The sequence below is a fragment of the Spea bombifrons genome, chromosome 2 (genome assembly GCF_027358695.1).
Source record: "Spea bombifrons isolate aSpeBom1 chromosome 2, aSpeBom1.2.pri, whole genome shotgun sequence".
In the NCBI taxonomy this organism is placed as follows: domain Eukaryota; kingdom Metazoa; phylum Chordata; class Amphibia; order Anura; family Pelobatidae; genus Spea; species Spea bombifrons.
Genome location: NC_071088.1, coordinates 56,839,043 through 56,860,137, shown reverse-complemented (window position 1 = coordinate 56,860,137; position 21,095 = coordinate 56,839,043). Strand labels below are relative to the sequence as shown.

Sequence of the window (21,095 nt, the reverse complement as noted above, 5' to 3'; positions counted from 1 at the left end):
GGCAGAGTGCCCCATGATATGCCTTTTAACCCCTATATGCCAGAGTGGGGGGTATAAGGCATATCATGGAGGCAGAGTGGCATATAGTAAGCCGCGGACCGTGACGTCTGTTCCGTTTTAGCGCTAGTTTTCCTGTCTCCGCCTCCTCTTCCTGTTTAAACCCGTTTTTCCTTTTAGTCAGTGCCCGTTCTTAGCGCCAGTTAGCTTTTGGGTGTGCATTTCCTTACTCTTGATTCCTGCCTTGTGTACCGATCTCTGCCTGTTAGCGACCACGACTCTTCTCTGCCTGCCTACGAACTCGGACTGCTTCTCGATACTGAACCTTCTCTGCCAGCCCTGACCTTGGATTTGATTTCCTGGTAGGCTGGCAGACCATCATTCAAAGCGGCCGCACGACGGCTGTTTTGAACTTCGCGTGACGTTCAACAGGGCGGGCTTACAGAAGAGTTCCTCCTGACAGGGAGAGGATCGTCACGTCGGAGGACAGCAGGGGGGAAAAAAACACAAAAATCTAAGTATTACCAAAAAAATTGTTAGGGGTTTTAGAAAAATGGACCCATATTCAAGGGGGGGGGGGAATTCTCTTGGGACAAAAATTAAATACAAAAGGGGGGTGGCTGGGTTGTGGCATTACATAATCTATAGGGGAGGGTGGCTGGGGGTAATACACATGGCAGTAGGGGCATCAGTAGACAAGAGGTTGGTTGGGCATCACATTAGCCAGTACAAAAAGGGTGGGGGGCATCAATACACAAGGGAGGGGATTGGCTGGGGCATCACATAAATCAATATACAAGGGTGTGGGGCAAAAATGCAAAAGGGGCAGTTAATGACGAAGTGGTGTAGAAAATACATTTTCAGTGCGGCAGAGACTGTCCTGGTGTGTGTGTCTGGGTGCCGGTGTGACAGAGCCTGTCCTGGTGTGTGTGTTTGGGTGTCGGTGTGACAGAGCCTGTCTTGGTGTGTGTGTCTGGTTGTCGGTGTGACAGAGCCTGTCCTGGTGTGTGTGTTTGGGTGTCAGTGTGACAGAGCCTGTCCTGGTGTGTGTGTCTGGGTGTCAGTGAGGCAGAGCCTGTCCTGGTGTGTGTGTGTGTGTTTGGTGTGTCAGTGTGGCAGATCCTGCCCTGGTGTGTGTGTTTGGTGTGTCAGTGCGGCAGAGCCTGTCCTGGTGTGTGTGTTTGGTGTTTCAGTGTGGCAGAGGCTGTCCTGGGGTGTGTGTGTTTGGTGTGTCAGTGTGTCAGATCCTGCCCTGGTGTGTATGTGTGTGTGTTTGGAAGTCGGTGTGGCAGAGCCTGTCCTGATGTGTGTGTGTTTGGGTGTCAGTGTGGTAGAGCCTGTCCTGATGTGTGTGTGTGTGTGTCGTTGGGCAGAGCTTGTCCTGGTGTGTATTTGGTTGTCTGTTTCCTGGCACTTTACTTACTGCAGGAATAAATAGAACTATTGAATTTTTTCTTATCCAGAGACTCCTGAATTTGTAGTCACTTCAGAGGACAAAACTTTCTTGGCACAGAAATCAATGAGAGGAAAAGTAAAGGTTTTGTGTTATTTACTCTATTTAAATCTGCATATTTTATTAAAAAGGATTAGTGGTACTAAATTGTGGCTTCAGGCGTCCTGTGTATGATGACTTTTTTAGTGTACTGATTACTCCAAGTCCCATCACATAAGATTCTATCTTGTATTATCTGCCTCACACTGATGTCATCTTTATCCAGTATACATGGATGCCGAGGAGTTAAGTTCTGTCTATTTTACTTATTTCCATAAAATGGCCATCAAAATCCTCAGCACCAGGCCTGTGATGCCCTTAATCCAGCCCTGCCTCCAGTGTGCATCAGACATCTTAAATCCATCTTGTACCCACAGAGTGCTCCAGCCTTGTGCAGTTTTATTTGGCTAAACTAGTTTTAAATGGTTTGTGGACTGACTTTGTTTTACTGTTTAAGTAATTCAGTATTGATAGAATGACATATTAAAGTTGATAAAAAAAAAAAAGTTTCCACTGCTTTTTTCATTATCGTAAAATTAAGCTTGGATTAATATGCATTATAAAGCTAAAAGGCCATATTTTATCTATGTATCTACAAGACAATTATACTAATTGATAAACAAAAATCACAGGCTATAGGCAGTTTTAATGAACAAAGTTATGCTAAAACTGCCACTTCAAAGTGTTCAAATGTTTTTTTTATATATTTCTTTAGTTTTTAATGAACATGTTCATACATGGTTGTAATGTGATGGATTGGAAAGCATTACCTTGTGGGGAAAGCCACTCATTAAAACACTGTTCCTTGCTAGTTCACACATGTCGCATGAGCTTAACTTCCAAACTTGGGTTGCAATGCTGTATTCTTCCATCAATGGCTCCTACACAAAACAATGTAGATCAAAGTTAAGTAATTCCAAACTGCCACCTTGCTACACTACAGAAAATATTTTCTCCTGACTTATCTCTATCCACCCTCTGCAAACACGTTCCCCAATTGCACCTTTGTAAAATGAAACTGCAGTGGGTCATCTGTAGACAGAGATACCACGAGGCCACGAGATAAGAAATCTGGTAGTGGATTCCGGTGATAACTGAGAAACAGACTGTTATTACTGAGAGGTGACATAGCGATGCCAATCTGTGCCAGGTAGTACAAGTACTGCAACACTGGAGCCTGCAGGAAAAGATGGCATGGGGTGAGCAAAGTATTTTGTATAAGCCTGTATAAAACATTAATACGAGTCACAGGTGGGGAAGAAAGAAAATGAGAACAGAATGTAGAGAAAGATTAAAAATAGAAAAGTTGAGTTTTGTTTGGCATATGGCAAATTTGACAGCGCCAGTGACAATAAGTATGGGATTAAATTAAAGTCTCTAATAGGGTATTCAGGAAGCAATTCCAGATCAACAGTGCGTGCTAATTGAATTTAGGGCCACAATCACCTTGCGCAACAGAAGCCCGTGTGAGATATTCTGTGACAGCATGAATCCAGAAACCAGGTGGTGAATCGGCCCTGCTTCTCCACAGTGCGGTCGTAGCACAAATGTGTGAAATCCACGCTGCCTGTGACCATAAAGACACAAGGGAATATCAAAAGAAATTAGTGTTTTTACAACACTGTTATATAATTTTTTTAAAATGCATGATATAATAACCGACGGATGATGAAATAATGGGAGGGAAAAATTTTATTACTGAGCTTGTCAATGGTAATTTAGATAGAACAACGGGATATTTTGAAAGGTTATAATTAGAAAACAAAAGATTCTTTGCACATGACCCGAAACTGAGAGGCATTTTTTTTTACATAGGTCAGGATTTATTGTGGCTGCAATGTTTTATCTGAACCTATTAGAAAAAGATTGGGATGACGGGAGTAACAGTGCTATTTTTTTAGCAGGATGCATGCAATGTTGCCTCATAACATGAAGTGTTATTCTCATGCTCCTGAAGTGATGAATGAATAAAGATGTAAATGCAATGCTTCCTCATAATATGTGTTACCAACATTAGCGGTTTCCAGGAAAGTTGGACAATTCAACTCCTGAACATTATGTATTATGAAGGACAAACCACATTAAGAGCTGAGTTGGACTTTCATATTGGGTACTTAATGTGGGGATTTCTTAACCCCTTAATGACAAAGCCCGTACATGTACGGGCTCAAAATGCTATGTTTTCAATGGGTTTAGGGACCGCCCATTGTCTTTAAGGGGTTAAAAGTCATCCCTCTGATTCAGATCTGCATTATGCCGGGTCAGCTTAGCTAGTCTTGCCAGGAAAAGCCCAATGGGTTGGCCCTTTTAATACACAGTGATATCTGGATGTTGAAATTTTTAACTCTCCTGAAAACTCGCAGTTTACTATATGAGTAGGCTACATCCCATACAATATCACATAAGGTAAATACGTAAGGTTTTTCTTTTGTAGTAGATTCTTTAAAGGGGAAGTCCCATTGAAAAAGTGTTTTCTCTTTGACCATAGTTGGGCTAATTTTCTTATATTTGCTATAGTTATAGCCTTACAAATAATTTACACCTTTAACAGGGATGCCTATATTTTTTAAGACACATTACACCATTTATAGATACTTAGTTTAACCCCTTCAGTCTCAGGGGTTTTTGGCATTTTTGCGGTATGTCGGTTCACCGATTATTCCCCTTTCCTGTGAATAGTGTACCCATGTAAACTATATATTATTTTTTCAAGGAGAGAAAGGGCGTTCTTTTGATACCATAGTTAGATAATTAGCTGAAAATTTAGGATGAGAAATTTAGCAACAACTAGCGAAAATTTGAAAAATTTATGAATTCAGGTGTCCTGATTTTAGAAATGCCTAATTTTTTTTAAAGAATTTCCCTACTTTCCCAGCACTTATAGGAAACATACTATAAGGTGTACATTATTCTTTATAAAGCCGTAGAATTTTAGGTATGATGGGATTGCAACTCTAATTTTAAACAAATAAACCAAAAATACCCACAGAAGTATATATTTCTGTAAAGCGGACAACCCACACTATCGTATCAGGGGTATTTGGGCATTCTTCATGCAGCTATTTGGCCACCAATCACTGTCAAAGGTGGCTGCAGAAATTATTTCCTGTGCTTTTTTTCACACCTCTGTGTTGCTTAGATTTTTTTGCACAGGGTATGTGTAAAATACACACAAAAGCCTACATTAGTAAAAATGATGGCAAGTAATAAAGTCCCAATCCCTCCTAGTAAACTCAGTAGATTCAGAACCTGACCTCAGGAGGGGCACTCGCACTAACACACACACAGACACACACAATCAAACACAGTAGCATACATGCACATAGACCTTCACACTAACAAAACCAGACATTCAACACTAACACACACTTACACTAACACAACCAGACAAACTAACACAGAGAAACTCAAAACTAACACATACACACTAACATACCCAGACACACACTAACATACCCAAACACGCATGTATGTACCCAGACACACACACTTTCTTTTTCATTGTTCTTAATGAATATGATGGCAGCTATAATCCACAAAAGCTCAACAATTTATTAAAAAATAACAATAATAAATATTTAAGTAACGAAATGTGTCCTTGTCTCTACTTTTCCATTTTTTATTGAGTGGAGAGTACCTGTGGTATCACAGTATCTTATTCCTGCTTTGTAGCAGGGATCAGGTTCTTTTGGCATGCCAGCCAGCTAATAGATTAGCTGGAAGCATGTTCTTTAATATTCTTTTTTATGATAGCAAGAAGCTATAGCTATTGCTATATACTGTCTGCTTTGTAGATCCAACTGCTGCCTAAAGTCAGCGATCAGATTTGATTTTTTTTATATTAATTTGCTTAGAAACAAGCTGCGGCATAAACTAGAAACCACAGGGCCCCTGTGCACAAATTCTCTTAAGGCCCTCCATTTCAACAGGCAACATGTCCCACAGTGTCACCTTTGCCCACCAAAGAAGCTTGTACCACCTTTGCCCCCAAACTGCTTATGAGTGCCTCCTTTGCCCCAATCACTTTATCAGTGCCATCTTAACCCCAAACAGCCTGTCTGTGCCATTTTTTGCACCAGGTTGTCAGTGCCCACAAATAGCTTATCTGTACCATCTTTACCCCCAGATGTCTGTGCCATCATACTCACCAGCACACACTCCATCTCACACCACTTACAGATACATATCCATGCTCACTTACCCTTAACCATAGAGATCCATGCTCACATATTCATATACATAGACATTCATGTAGGGCTGCAACTAACGATTATTTTCATAATCGATTAGTTGGCCGATTAATTTTTCGATTAATCGGATTAAAAAAATGAATGTCAATTTTTCATTTATTTAAAATAATTTAATAAACAAATGATGTTAAATACAAACAGCAGAATAAAAAAAACTTTGATAAAATGCATTTCTTGTCTTTATTTCCCAACCAGCCCCCCCAATTTATGCACATTTGAGCTTGCCACGCTGCCTCCCAGACATGCCACGCTGCCTCCCAGACATGCCACACTGCCTCCCAGACATGCCACTCCACTCTACCCCCACATATGTCACTCCACTCTACCCCCACATATGCCACTGTGGCCCCTGATATGCCTTATACCCCCTGATACACCACTCCATCCTCCCCAGACATGCCACACTGCCTCCCAGACATGCCACGCTGCCCTCCCCACATATGCCACTCTACCCCCAGATATGCCACTGTGGCCCCAGATATGCCTTATACAGCACTCCGTCCTCCCCAGACATGCCACACTGCCCTCCCAACATATGCCTTATATACCGTGTATGCCTTATACCCCCAGATATGTCACTCTGTCCTCCCCAGTACTGGGTTAATCTTCGCTACCCCCAGGATTTAGATTCCCCTTAGTTTGCCCCCTTTATCTCTAACTGTACCTTAAGTTAACTTTATTAAATTAACCCTCAGTCCTCATCATTAAATTAACCCTAAACACCCCATTAACCATAACTACCCCTAAATTAACCCTAAATACCCCATCAACCACAACTACCCTAAATTAACCCTAAACACCCCATCAACCACAACTGTCCCTAAATTAACCCTAAACACCCCATTAACCATAACTGCCCCTAAATTAATCCGAAACACCCCATTAACCACAGCATCCCCTGAATTAACACTGAAGACCCCATTAACCACAACTGCCCCTAAATTAACCCTAAACGCACCATTAACCACAACTGTCCCAAATTAACCCTAAACACGCCATTAACCACATCTGCCCCTAAATTAACCCTAAACACCCCATTAACCATAGCTGCCCCTAAATTAACCCTAAACACCCCATTAACCATAACTGCCCCTAAATTAACCCCGCCTCCCCTAACTTTCAGCAGCCCAAATATACATTTTATACTTACAGTTAGATGAGTGTCATAGCCGTGTGGTTCTGGGAGAAGGAAGGGGCGTGGCCAGTTGTCACAGTGATTACAGGGAGGGACTGGTAAGTAGGAACTGCTGCTGTGAGTCACTCAAACGGATTATATAATGAGGGGTATTTTTCAGAGCGTTTGCTGAAAAAACCCTCATTTTATAATCGATAAAAATCGATTCAACTAATCGATTATGAAATTCGTTGGCAACGATTTTAATTATCGATTATTATCGATTAGTTATTGCAGCCCTACATTTATGCTTACATACATGCAAACATATATACTCCCACCCGCACCTCACCTTTCGTAATCGCAAATCTGGAAAAAGAGCTTTCGTAATCGCAAATCTGGAATAAAAAATTTGTAGGCGATAGTAGTAGATAACTATCTACTACTATCGCCTACAAATTTTTTTTTCCAGATTTGCGATTACGAAAGCTATTTCTTTCCTATAATACCAGAATGTTAACCTGGGCGGGAACATTATCCTACAGAAAAACTTTGAATCTTTCTTCGTGGAGCATTGGGAAGAAACAAGGACAATATCTAAGGTTCACACAGAACAGATCAGTAGGGATTTCTGTGTTTTCCCAGTGTTATTGGAATTGTGCACTGCAAGCAAAAAAAGTGTCGGGCACCCAGTTCTCCTCTGAATCATTCACATGTAGTGTGTTACCAATTGTTTTCTCGGTGACTATGGTCCCAGCTGCCTTGAGATCATTGAAGAGATCCCCCCGTATAGTTCTGTGCTGATTCCTCACCAATGATCATGAATTCTCATGACCATTGAAACTCCACGAGGTGAGATCTTGCATGGAGCCCCAGATCGAGGGAGACTGACAGTTATTTTGTGTTTCTTGCATTTGAGAATATTTGCACCAACTGTTGTCACCTTCTCACCAAGCGGTTTGGCGATGGTCTTGTAGCCCATTCCAGCCTTGTGTCTACAATCTTGTCCCTGACATCCTTGGACAGCTCTTTGGTCTTGGCCATGGTGGAGAGTTTGGAATCTGGCTGATTGATTGCTTCTTTGGACAGGTGTCTTTTATACAGGTAACAAACTGAGATTTAAGAGGGTGCTCCTGTATAAAAGACACCTGTGAGCCAGACATCTTGCTGATTGATATGGGGTTCAAATACTTTCCCTGAGTAAAATGCAAATCAATTTATAACATATTTGAAATTAGTTACTCTGGATTTTTTGTTGTTATTCTGTCTCTCACGGTTCAAATAAATCTACCATTAAAATTATAGAATAATCATGTCTTTGTCAGTGGGCAAACGTACAAAATCAGCAGGGGATAAAATAACTTTTTCCTTCACTGTATTCCCATCACGACCAAACACTAAACTCAACCAACATGCGCAACCTAAACAATCTAATTCCTATCATCTCCAGCCATACACTCCCTCCCGTCTTTAACCGTGCCCGATAGAATCCCTGCTCTGTCTTTTCTCTCCACTCTCTTTTCAAATTGTAGTAATATATCGCCCTCCTGGTCCTACCTCACAGTTCTTTGACCACTTTTCTGCCTGGCTCCCCTTCTTCCTCTCTTCTAATATCCCCTGTCTTATTATAGGTGATTTTCACATTTTTGACAAACTCCTCTCCCTGACATCCTCTTCTTGTCTTTCACAATGGACTAATTCCCTACACACACTGAGGGACACTCACTTGATTTGGTTGTTTCCAGATCATGCTCCCTTTCAGATTTCTCCATCTCTCTCTCTTCCCTCTGTTTGACCACCACAGTGCTAATCCCTAACCAAACAACATTGCAGGTTTCACCTCATATTTGTAGGCCATTACCAATACCCTTACCCAACTGTCAGCCACATTGGAACCTCTCTTACATTTCATATTAACCCTTTTTCCAATACACTTGCCTCATCTCTCGACAGCATAGCTCCAGTTACTGAATGTTACCCCCGACAGTTGAAACGCCAACCATGGCATACCAAAATCACGCGCTTTCTTCAGAAGTGCTGCCGCAGACTTCACTCACTACAAATTCATGCTTCACAACTACAACTCTGCCCTCTCTTTCGCCAAACAGCTCTACTTCTCTACTCTCATATACTCCCTTTCTTCCAACCTGCGATTACTTTTTTCTACCATCGACTCCCTTCACTGTCCCTCCATACCCACCCACCCCACCTCTCTAACTGCACATGATCTTGCTATCTACTTCAAAGACAAGACCTCGCTTCTTTGCAACCTCCTCCTACACCACCCACCATCACTCTCTCCACTCGTCCCATGTTGCCTTTTCCCATACAACTGAATAAGAGATCGCCACTCTTCTTTCTTCCTCTCACCCAACAACCTGTCCCCTTGACCCCATCAGCCTTCAAGCATGTGCTAATCACACCCATTCTAAAAAATATTTCTTTAGATCGACAAAATTGATAATAATCAATAATATACAAATGTCATTATCGATTTTATCGATTATAAGATGAGGGTTTTTTCAGAGCAAATGCTCTGAAAAATAACCCTCGTTTTATAATCTGACCTCCAATAGAGGTCGGATAATAACACTAAGATCCAGATCCCCCGCAGCGCTGCAGGGGAACAGGATCTTCTTCTCAAGGGGGGGTGGGGGGTGTCTGTGCGCTGTGCGATGAAGTTCGGATCCGATTCTTCGGTTCATTCAATGTCACTTAGAGCAGTTACTACTTCCCAGTCCCTCCCTGCAGTCACACTGATGATTGACCTCGCCCCTTTCTGCTTCCCAGTCCCTCCCTGCAGTCACACTGATGATTGGCCCCGCCCCTTTCTGCTTCTCAGTCACCTCCCTGCAGTCACACTGACTATTGGCCCTGCCCCTTTCCTTATAGCATCCACACTGCTCAGCAACTCATCTAATGGTAAGTATGAAATTAATATTTTTGGTGCTGAAAGTTAGGGGAGGTGGGGGTTAATTTAGGGGCAGTTATGGTTAATGGGGTGTTTAGGGTTAATTTAGGGGCAGTTATGGTTGATGGGGTCTTTAGGGTTAATTTAGGGGCAGTTGTGGTTGATGGGGTCTTAAGGGTTAATTTAGGGGCAGTTATGTTTGATGGGGTCTTTAGGGTTAATTTAGGGGCAGTTATGGCTGATGGGGTATTTAGGGGCAATTATGGTTAATGGGGTCTTTAGGGCTAATTTAGGGGCAGTTATGGTTAATGGGGTCTTTAGGGCTAATTTAGGGGCAGTTATGGTTAATGGGGTCTTTAGAGTTAATTTAATGCTGAGGACTGAGAGTTAATTTAATAATTTAATAAGGTTAACTTAAGGTAAAGGGTAGAGGTAAAGGGGTGCAAACTAAGGTGAATCTAAATACTGGGGGCAGTGAAGATCAATCCTGTATTTATAAGTATTGTGCCAGTGTGCTGTGAATGAGTCTGAGAACGAGTTTGTGAATCTATGAGGGCAATATGGCATATCTGGGGGTATAAGGCATACTGGGGTATAAGGCATCTCAGGGGATATAAGCCATATAGGGTATATAAGGCATATGTGGGGAGTGCGGAGTAGCATATCTGGGAGGCATGTGGCATATCTGGGAAGCAGTGTGGCAAGCCTGGGCTCAAATGTGCATAACTGGGGGGACAGGTTGGGAAATAAAAACAAGAAATACATTTTTATCAATTTTTTTTGGCATCCTGTTTGTTTATTAAATTATTTTAAATAAATGAAAAATGTAATTTTTTTTTATCAGATTAATAGAAAAAATAATCATTATGAAAATAATCCTTAGTTGCAGCCCTACTTAGATCCCACTTGTCTAACTAACTACCGCCACATCTCTCTGCTTCCTTTTACCTTTAAGTTACTTGAACGTATTGTGTACAATCGCCTTACTAACTTCCTCTCCTCTAATTCCATCCTTGACCTTCTACAGTCTGGTTTCAAGCCCCTTTACTCTACTGAAACGGCTCTAACAAAAGTCTCCAATGACTTGCTCTCTGCCAAAGCAAAAGGTCACTCCATTCTAATACTCTTGGATCTATGTGCTGCTTTTGATAATGTTGATCACCACCTTCTTCTTGACTCACTTGCTTCTACAGGCATTTGAGATACAGCGCTCTCCTGGATCTCCTCATATCTGTCTAACCTTTCCTTCTCTGTCAGCTTCTATTTAAATCTTTAAATTTACTTCTGTGTGTTACTGAAGTTTTCATAAGCTTTCCTCTTGAATCTTAAAATATAACTTGGTGATAGCAGCAGTAGTATTTTTCTCTGTTTAAGAAATTAGTGTGCTGTTTAGATTAAGTGAATAACCAAAAGGCTGTTTGACATTAACCTTTCACACCCACACTCCTTGCCACAGGTTAGCTGACAGGTAACAATGACAGTACCTCCTACTTAGCTAGCACCCTGGGAATGTCACTGAGATTGAATCAGTTACATATCAACAGTGAGATGCAGGGTTAAACAATGCTCCCACCTCAACATAACAAAATGGGCACTCATTTGTGTCTTATTATATTATTTAGTAATTTTGTGAAAGGATTTATTTTCATGAAGGGGACTCATAATTCCTGGGATGTTTGTGGCCTTTGAGGACTATTGATGTGCAGTCTTGCATTAGGCTCTTAAAAGGCAGGCTGCAGTTGCTGACTCTGTGATCACAGAACATCAAGGTGTGTTGCAACACCCTAATTACATTCATTTATAAATGACTCAGTATGCTTTGCTTAAAGCTGTACCTTCGTAGATGGTTGAGCACCGTCATGTTGGCGTACATATAGTACAAGTAATAGGAATAAGGTGGGTTGTCTTCTTCCCTCCAGTTCTCAGGTAATGGACTATCCATATTGAAGATATGATGTTCAGGTTTTGATTCATCATCTACACTATCAAACCCATCCACCTGTGGGTGACATAAACAAAAGGGGTACAACACACCAAAGAGAAAGAGGTATTGGGTGCGCTATCAGGTATGATATTTTTATTATTTGCAAATAGTTAAGTGTGGATATTATAACAGTGTGTTTACAATATAGTACATAAGGTACAAAAGGTACTGATGGCAAGTTTACTAGTATCATTAACAAGTACAATATAGTTTTAGCTAAAAGGAATAAGAAATGTTGGAACAAACTAAACTAAATGTTCAAGCCTACACAAAGCCTACAGAGGCCCTTTATCAGCAACCATCACTCCTGCATTCCAATGGCACATTGTGTTAGCTAATTCAAGTTTAAAGGCTAATTGATTATTAGAAAACCCTTTTGCATAGAAATTTCCTTGTATTCCATGAAAACAGCTTAGTGACACCAAACTTTTGAATGGTAGTGTACACGTGTGTATGTATGTGTGTGTATATGTACACACTTATATTATACATAAGCTCTTGAAGTCACAGCCCTCAGGCACTATTACTTAGGATGATGACATGCACCAACTGTCTCATTTACCAACTATGCAACTATCCTCTTTGAATTCTTTGGTTTTACATATCAGAACATACCGTATTGGCTCGAATATAGGCCGCACTTTTTCCCCCCACTTTAAGTCTTTAAAGTGGGGGTGCGGCCTATATTCGGGGTCTAGCGCCGAACGCCCGGGACATGCAGTCCCGGGCGCCGGGCAGGCAGCGGGGTTAGGATACAGATCCCCCGCAGCGGTGCAGGGGACCTGCATCCTACTCCCCGATACGCTCAGACAGCCTCCCCTGCCAGCACTTCCCACGGGGGGGTGCCGGCACGGGAGGTTGTCTAAGCGCATCGTCCGCACGATGCGTTTTACCACCCCCGTCCGGGACTTACCGGAGCAGACTCCCGGGTGTCTTGCGGGGCCGGCGGGGGACAACTACGCAATACGCGTATACAACTTCCGGTGCCGGCACATCCAGTGCTGGCACCGGAAGTTGTATTGCGTAGATGTCCCCCGCCGGCCACGCAAGACACCCGGGAGTCTGCTCCGGTAAGTCGGGGGGGGGGCAGAGGAGGACAGTGGAAGCATATCTTGGGGAGGGAGGACAGTGGAAGCATATCTCGGGGAGGGAGGACAGTGGAAGCATATCTCGGGGAGGGAGGACAGTGGAAGCATATCTCGGGGAGGGAGGACAGTGGAAGCATATCTCGGGGAGGGAGGACAGTGGAAGCATATCTCGGGGAGGGAGGACAGTGGTAGCATATCTCGGGGAGGGAGGACAGTGGAAGCATATCTCGGGGGGGGGGCGACAGAGTGGCAGCATGTTTTTTTGGTGCTTTTTTTAAAGAAAAAAACTTTTTCTTTAAAAAAGCACCAAACTTTTAGGGTGCGGCCTATATACGGGGGCGGCCTATATCCGAGCCAATACGGTAATAACAATCATCTCTTCTTCAGCGGGTCTAAAAATTAAGTATTTACAACCTCAGATGAACCATGCCACATGACTTATTACACAACATCATGATTTATGCAACAAAAATAAAGCCAAGCTGGAGAAGCCATGTGTGAAAAACTAAGTACACATTATGATTCAATAGCATTAGTATATGCACAGCTCCTTTAAAGTCCACCCACAACAATTCAACCGGGTTAAGGTCTAAACTTAGACAGGGCCATGATTCTTTTCTTTTTCAGCAATTCTGTTTCAGATTGGCTCCTGTGCTTGGGATCATTATCCTGTTGCAATTTCACACAATTTTGGCCAACCTTTAGCTGTTGGACAGATGGCCTCACATTTGACTTTAGAATACTTTGGTATACAGAGAAGTTCATGGTCGACTCAATGACTGTAAGGTTCCCAGGTCCTGTGGCAGCAAAACAAACCAAAACCTGCACCCCTCCACCACCCTGCTTGATAGTTGGTATGAGGTGTTTGTGCTGATATACTGTACACATTTTGTACTGGTTTCCACCAAATGTGGTGCATTATGGCCAAACATCTCCACTTTGGTCTTGTCTTAGTTTTTCACATACAGTGAAGGAAAAAATTATTTGATCCCCCTGCTGATTTTGTACGTTTGCCCACTGACAAAGACATGACCAGTCTATAATTTTAATGGTAGGTTTATTTGAACAGTTGTTTTGTGTTTCTTCCATTTGAGAATAATCGCATAATTGTCATCTTCTCACCAAGCTGCTTGGCAAAGGTCTTCTAGCCCACTCCAGACTTGTGTAGGTCTACAATCTTGTCCCTGACATCCTTAGACAACTCTTTGATCTTGGTCATGATGGAGAGTTTGGAATCTGACTGATTGATTGCTTTTGTGGACAGGTGTCTTTTATACAGGTAACAAGCTGAGATTTAAGAGAGTGCTCCTCTTAAATCAGCAGACATCTTGCTGATTGATAGGGGATCAAATACTTATTTCACTGAGTAAAACTATAAAATTATAAAAATATATAAAAAAAATATATAAAAATATATCAAAATCAGCAGGGGATCAAATATTTTTTTCCTTCACTGTATGGCTTCTCCATTTTGTTAAATAAATCATGACACAGTGTAACAACATGAAGTGTTGTTTACCTGAGGTTGTATTTACCTAAATTTTAGACCTGCTAAGAAACAGATGATTGTTAGAATATGCCATATGTTAAACTAAAGAATTCAGAATGTTGTTGTTACATAACTGTATGTGCAACTGAAGTAACAAATTCTGTTAATTCATCCCTTTATGTAACAGATAACGGGATATATATATATATATATATATATATATATATGGGATATATAGCTAACGTTCCTATAGCTATTCCATATTTTAGTGGTAATGACCCTTAACAAAAACCTGAGCTTAATACTCACATGTTCCAAAAAGAGATGTAACTCTGGGTGACTTGCTGGGTTCACAGTTACTTCAAACAAGGGAAGGAAAATGTTTTCTAGCATCTGCTGGAAATGAGTAATTTGTTTCTTGCTGTGGAACACATCACTGATAGAGGCAAAAGTAAGGAGAACAAAAATGCTAAAAAATATATACCGGTAGATACAAAGTATAAACCTAAATTAATAAGAATTATGTGATTCATTTTCATATATGTTAGTGAAAGATGTAACATAAAGCCCTCTTATTCAAAATATTAGACTCACAAGAGCCTAGGGATCTGCACTAGCCATCTCACGTTGTTGGAGTGCACTTTGTGGTTCACTGCCCAGCGAGCGAGTCCATCCCATTCCTCCCGAGATCGTCCATAAATGGAGAGGCGCAGTTCTGCATTCTGATACTTGCTTTCTTCAAGGTCAGCCATCACTTCCTGGAGATAACCAGAGGGATAAGGCAATATGAGCAAGGGCAATGTTACTTAATTTACTTTACCCGCTTACCCGTTTTTTTTCTACCCTTTATGACCAAGGCAGTTTTAAGACTTTTGCGGTGCTCGTGTTTAGCTGTAATTTTCTCTAATTTATTGTACTTGCACAAGTTTATCCAGAACAAGGGCTTTCTCCAGATACCATTTTTTTTATATGTCCTATAAAAAAATAATAAAATATGGTGAAAATTGAAAAAAACAGTCTCTCACTTCTATTTGAAAATTATTTTACTCATCTACAAAAGCTAATAAAAAACTGCTAAATAGATTCTACTAATTGTCCAGAGTTTTTTTTTTTCTTCAAGTTATAGAGCAATACGTAGCATTTTTTCCAAATCCTGTCCCCATGAACCTTTTCCCTTCATGAATTCTACCAGTAGCCTATACCAAAGTTTGTAATAGTAATTGTTGATGTATTTGTTACACACAAATTGTGCTTCAGGTATGAATTTATAGCTCCTGGTATGTGTTCAGCAACATCTTCCGAGTACAGTGATACTGCATGGGTTTGTCGGGTTGTTTGGGAGGTAAAACATCACATTTGTGTGCATTTTTCAACTTTGGAACTATGTCCTGTTTGGGACATATTTGAAGCTGGCTAATTCAAGTTACCCAATTAAACCATATTTTAAAAAAAAAACTAGACACCCCATGGTATTTGAAATGGTGGTATTTAAACTTTTCACATGCGCTAATTCTACCACCAGCTTTTGTCAAAGTTTGTGGTAGTCAGTTTTTGTGTGTTCTTTTTCACACACATTGTACATTGTAGGTATGCATTTACAGCCTTTGGTTTATGTAACTGCCAATCAACAGCAGCATCTCCTGAGTACAGTATTACCACTCATGCATGGGTTTGTCTGGTGTGTAGCAAATATTTACGCTCTGAAATACTCAGACCAGCCCGTCCGGCACCAACAACTATGCCACGTTCAAAGTCACTTAAAGTTGTCTTGATGTCTATATGCCTAAATGTATTGAGTTGCTGCCATATGATTGGCTGATTAGCTATTTGTTTTAACAAGCAATCAAACAGGTGTACCTAATCATTGGTGTAGCTACAGCAATTGCCCCCCCCTTTTGTCCCCTCACTGAATTTGGAAACCCTCCTCCAGCTGCAAGACCAAATGGCAGAGTGCCATCTAAACGTATAGGCAACGTATGGTATCATGTGCCCCCTATATATTCTTCCTAGAGTCACCACTGTACCTAATAAAGTGGCCAGTGAGTGTATTTTGGCAAACACATCTCTTGGACAGCGAATAGCTGGGTGGTAAGGAAAGATACATTTTCATATGGGGCACTCTGCAGAATCCCTCCATGCATTTGCAAGGGGAAAAACACATAAATCTTAAGGACCACACAGCTTGTCCCTTTAAAAATGTTGTGTGTCATTAGGTGCAGTACAGGCATTTGGGTATTTTGACAGTGAATGAGTTACTACATCCCTCATTTGCTATACAAATCTAGCACATCATTTTATAGTATAATACCGTATGCTTATTTTAACCTTCTTTATACATATAAGCAGGGGCCTAGGAAGGGTGAGGCGGGAGAGGCACTTGCCTCGGGCGCAGCTGCGAGGGGGCGCACAGCCGCCTGATCAGCAGCTGCAGCTTGAAGGACTGGTTGGGGAGATCACGGACCCCAACACTAAGGTAGCACGTGTGCTCCCTGTCACTGTGTGCACTGCACCGACAGCGAGCAGCAAACCAGACCTTGCATTCCAGTCGTACCACAAGAGACAAGTCAAACTCACGCATCAAGACAAGAGGAAAGAAGGAAGGAAGGAATGAGAAGAAGAAATCAGGAAGGAAGAAGAGAAAGGTAGGACTTAGGGAGAAAGTGGGGTTGGGGATAATGATGGGGAGAAGGCAGGGGGGTATCTGATGGGGAAAAAGCAGGGGGTGTTTGATGTGGAAAAAAGCAGGGGGTAACTGATGGGGAGAAAGCAGGGGAAAGGGGTGCTTTAAGCCTACATGTAATCCAGTATGTGTGTGCATATACATGTTGAGGCATGTATATGGGCAAAGTTTATGTGTGTGTATGGGCAGGCATATGTATGTATAGAGCAGGTGTGTATAAAAGCAGTGTGTATATGTGCGTGTATGGGCACGCATATATAAGGGCAGTGTACGTGTATATGTGTGTGTGCATGGGCTGTGTATGTGTGTGTATATGTCTTATAGTGTATATGTCTGTGTAGGCATGTGCAAGGGCAGTATATATGTATGTTTATGGGGAAGCAAATGTGCGTGTGGGCAATGTATGTATGTGTAGGCAGGCATGTAAAAGTGTAGTACATATGTGTGTGTGTACTGACAAGCGTGTATGTGCAGGCAAGTGCAGTGCATATATGTGTGTTTGTGGGCAGGTATGCATAAGAGCAGTGTGTGTATGGGTAGTGTACATGTGTGTATGGGCAGGTGTGTCATACTGATAGTGATAGTGTATGATTGTGGGTATGTTATTGTGCACATCTGTTTTTATGGATATATTGGCGTGTTACCAGGTGTGTTATGGTGGGTATGTGTCTAGATATATTAGTGTGCGAATGTTTTTGGGTATATTATTGTGTGTGTGTGTATATTAGTGTGTGTCTGTGTATGTTATTGTGTGCATGTGTGTGTATGTTGTTTAAGTGTGTGGATGTTCCTGTGTGCATGGGTGTGTGTGACCACATGTTCGTCGTGTCAGGAGTCTTAGATGGTTCCTTCGATACATCATAGTAGTCTCTGTGGCCATGTCCAGTGGGGTCCATCTGTGTTTGTAAGCTTTCTTTTTTTTTCGGTTTTGTGAGTTTCTGTGGACATTTTCACCCATTCATCCAGTACAGCATTCAATGCCGCGATAGTGTATGACCTCATCGAAGCATTGCAGGGGTTAATATTAGTCCCCACAAGGCTTCCTATCTACAGCGGTCAGGGGAATCCTACAGAGACCCCTCTATCATAAGGCTGCATCATACACACACACTGCGCAATCAATCAGTGGGTTTCTGTGGCAGGAGACTCAATTAAGGTCCCTACAGACCCCGAAAGTCCTCTATATCACTACTCTACTCAGTTAGTGTCGTTACATTCAATCTGACAGCTCAGGGCTACACATTTTGAAGGGACACCAGGCTGTCCATGAGGTATGGCGATACGTCCTTGGTGCTCTAGGACCAGTTTTTTGGTGATGTATCCCCTATATACTCTGTCACAAAGGGGATAAAGGCTTCTCCCCAATAACCACTGTTGTATTGTTAGTGGAAATCCTTGACTCATTATACTGTAATAAAAACACCTTTAAAAAGTATAGTTATTATTTTTCTCTTAGATGTAGAATGCAGCAAAACTTTTAAACTCCTTAGAGTACCAGAAAGACAAATAATTGAGGATATAGTCAAGCTGTTACCTTAATTATGTGGGCAAAGTATTTCCCAGATACTTTATTATCCGTTTTTATGAAGATTTCTCTCAGGATGGACTCTCCAATAGGATTGTACTTAGCGTTGAATTTGTCAAATCGATGGAAGGTGTTTCTATCCTACAACAAAAAAAGGTGACGTTAGTCCCTATGAACAGTATGTATAAAAACAGATTCCTTGGTGACCTTATCACCAAGGCACGAGAAGACACGAGAGAATACAATCCAATGTAACTATGCGGACCAGTGCTGGAAATGTAAAACTAATTATAAACACTTCAACCAGCAGTTTGCATGAGAATAAAACAGGGCATTAATGCAACAAATGCATTTTGCATAGCAAGTCTTCTTTAACCTTTTATGTAAGAGACTGCTGATCTCAAAAGAAAACATTGTTTTGCAGTTGCCTTAAGCATCCAGCCTCACCGCATGCATGTCCAAAGTATCCACACTGAGGTCATATGCAGTCAGGTTCATGGTCTGGAACACCTCCTTTAGTGTTTGCTCCTTGCCTCCTTCCTCATGCACAATTTCTTCACTATTCTTTTTCATGGCTCGTTTGATAAAGCGTAGCAGGTGTTTTTGGTTCATGCAGGATGCTGCGTGGATATGAGTATCCACCTGAAGTGGATAGATTAGGGGTAATAAATAAAACTTTAGGCATCAGTAATTACAATATAGCAGTGAACTGGCAACACACCTTACGAATATTGTAAAAGTCTCTGTGAGGCACTTTCTTCTGAGCCGCCAGTTCCTTCATCTCATTTAGAAGAACATGCATTTGGTAGCGAGAGCTCAGGTACTGCAGCCGCCGGTAACAAAATGATTTACTGAAGGGGGGTTAGGGGGAAAAATGCAAAGGTTTAAACTTAGAGGGAGAAAAAATTGGGTAAATTAGTAAAAATAGAGTCAGGTCACCAAGAAGACCAATGAACATAAATGTGACAATATAATACAAAAATAAACATGCGTATTGGTGTGAGGAGACATTGTTATACAATAGGGGAAAGGTGAAATGCCAAGACAGGAAACATAGGAAACAAAGAGTTAAAAAGAATACCTAAGGAAAAAGTGGGAAATGCAGATAATTTTCAAGAAAATGAGGGGTAAAGAGAAAGTAGCCAAAAGGAAAATGGAAGGCACTAGAGGTAAGGCATTATACTTGCTTTATAATACCATATAATCACATTCTTTAACATGATGCCACTGTGCCGTCCCTTAACCGGCAATCCAACCTTGCAATATATCTTGGTCACTTACATGGGACCATTTATTATCAGAGCCATTAGTACATTCATGTCAGCCACAAACTCCTGCAGATCTGGGTACGGAAGATCAAGTTCTGTGCTCCTGTTGAGAACATAATTACATAAGACAAAATAGGCCTACAGACATCTACTATTACAGATTTAACCGCAAAGGGTATTTAAAGGGACAGTCTAATGTCCCTGATACCCCCTCTAAAGAAGAATGCATATTAACCCCTTAAGGACCAGTCTGTTTTTTACTTTTTGTACCCTTTGGGGGAGGCTGTGGAAAGGGGCCAATGCGCATTGGGGGGATTTGCAAAACAGACCACAAAAAAATGTAAAGGATCCACACAGCTCGCATATGCATTAAAGTGCATATGATGCTGGAGTGTCCCTTTAGCCATATATAGAAGACTTACATGTCTGTGACCTCCTGCTTTTTGTAAACGTGAACAACGCCATCCACCATCTTCAGTCCAAAGCCTAAATCACATGGCATGGTGCTGGGGTCACATACTTCATATGGATGTTGCTCTGAGAAGGGAGGATGTACTGGGGCATCTGTGGTGCAAGGGAGAGATATTGATTCATTAGTCAGTACAGTCTGTTGGGTATACTCTTATACCCTCTGTTTTATTTGCACCTGCAGCCACAGGAGTGTCAGCTGTCTCTTCCTGAGGAGGACTGTCCAATGTTCTCTCACTAAGGTCCTTCAGGTGCTGGGCAGTGGTCCAGCAGAAACTCTGCATGGAGAGGTTCATGTACTTCTGACGAATAAACAGGGCTCGCACCACACTCTTGGCAGCATCCAGCAAGTCAGTAAATGGCACCTGGAATGGTAAGACAGCACAGCGTAGTAGTCAGATTTTTTTTTAACTAATAAGATGATCTGAGAATCCACACAATAAATATTTTAGACACTGACAAGAGGAAAAGAATAGAGCAGAGGGAAATTTTAAAAAGGGCTCCAAGGAAGGAGCACTGACAATCGTGAAGGTGATTTAAAACCAAATTCCTTCCAATTACTTCACATTGCATGCTGTGTTGACTGAAACAACATGGCATAATAATAATAATAAATTGGTGTAAATTTTACCTTTCTTTCTATTTTAATTTCACAAATATACAATACAATATAGAAATACAGATTCATATAAAATGGTGAACCCACACTGTAGGTGTTTTGGTTCTTACAAGCAGTTATAGATACAGAACCATTCTGTACATGAATACATGAAAGAAATAAGATGAAACAAACCAATTAAATATTTCTTTCATGTGGTCCACAGAAAAA

The 21,095-nt window shown here is 41.4% G+C and overlaps 1 protein-coding gene across 3 annotated transcripts in view; it reads right to left on the bottom strand.

Moving 5' to 3' along the window:
• AMPD2 (adenosine monophosphate deaminase 2) overlaps positions 1–21,095 on the bottom strand; it is a 53,726-nt gene that overhangs the window by 7,156 nt on the left and 25,475 nt on the right. For all 3 annotated transcript variants that reach the window (XM_053454287.1, XM_053454285.1, XM_053454288.1), the window contains 12 exons: positions 20,445–20,631; positions 20,221–20,362; positions 19,812–19,901; positions 19,252–19,381; positions 18,978–19,172; positions 18,540–18,671; positions 14,920–15,083; positions 14,635–14,761; positions 11,600–11,763; positions 2,936–3,056; positions 2,493–2,666; positions 2,260–2,370 (listed from right to left, as the gene is read on the bottom strand). In XM_053454287.1, coding sequence (XP_053310262.1) covers positions 2,260–2,370; positions 2,493–2,666; positions 2,936–3,056; positions 11,600–11,763; positions 14,635–14,761; positions 14,920–15,083; positions 18,540–18,671; positions 18,978–19,172; positions 19,252–19,381; positions 19,812–19,901; positions 20,221–20,362; positions 20,445–20,631 — 1,737 coding nt within the window. The remainder of the gene's footprint in view (positions 1–2,259; positions 2,371–2,492; positions 2,667–2,935; positions 3,057–11,599; positions 11,764–14,634; positions 14,762–14,919; positions 15,084–18,539; positions 18,672–18,977; positions 19,173–19,251; positions 19,382–19,811; positions 19,902–20,220; positions 20,363–20,444; positions 20,632–21,095) is intronic.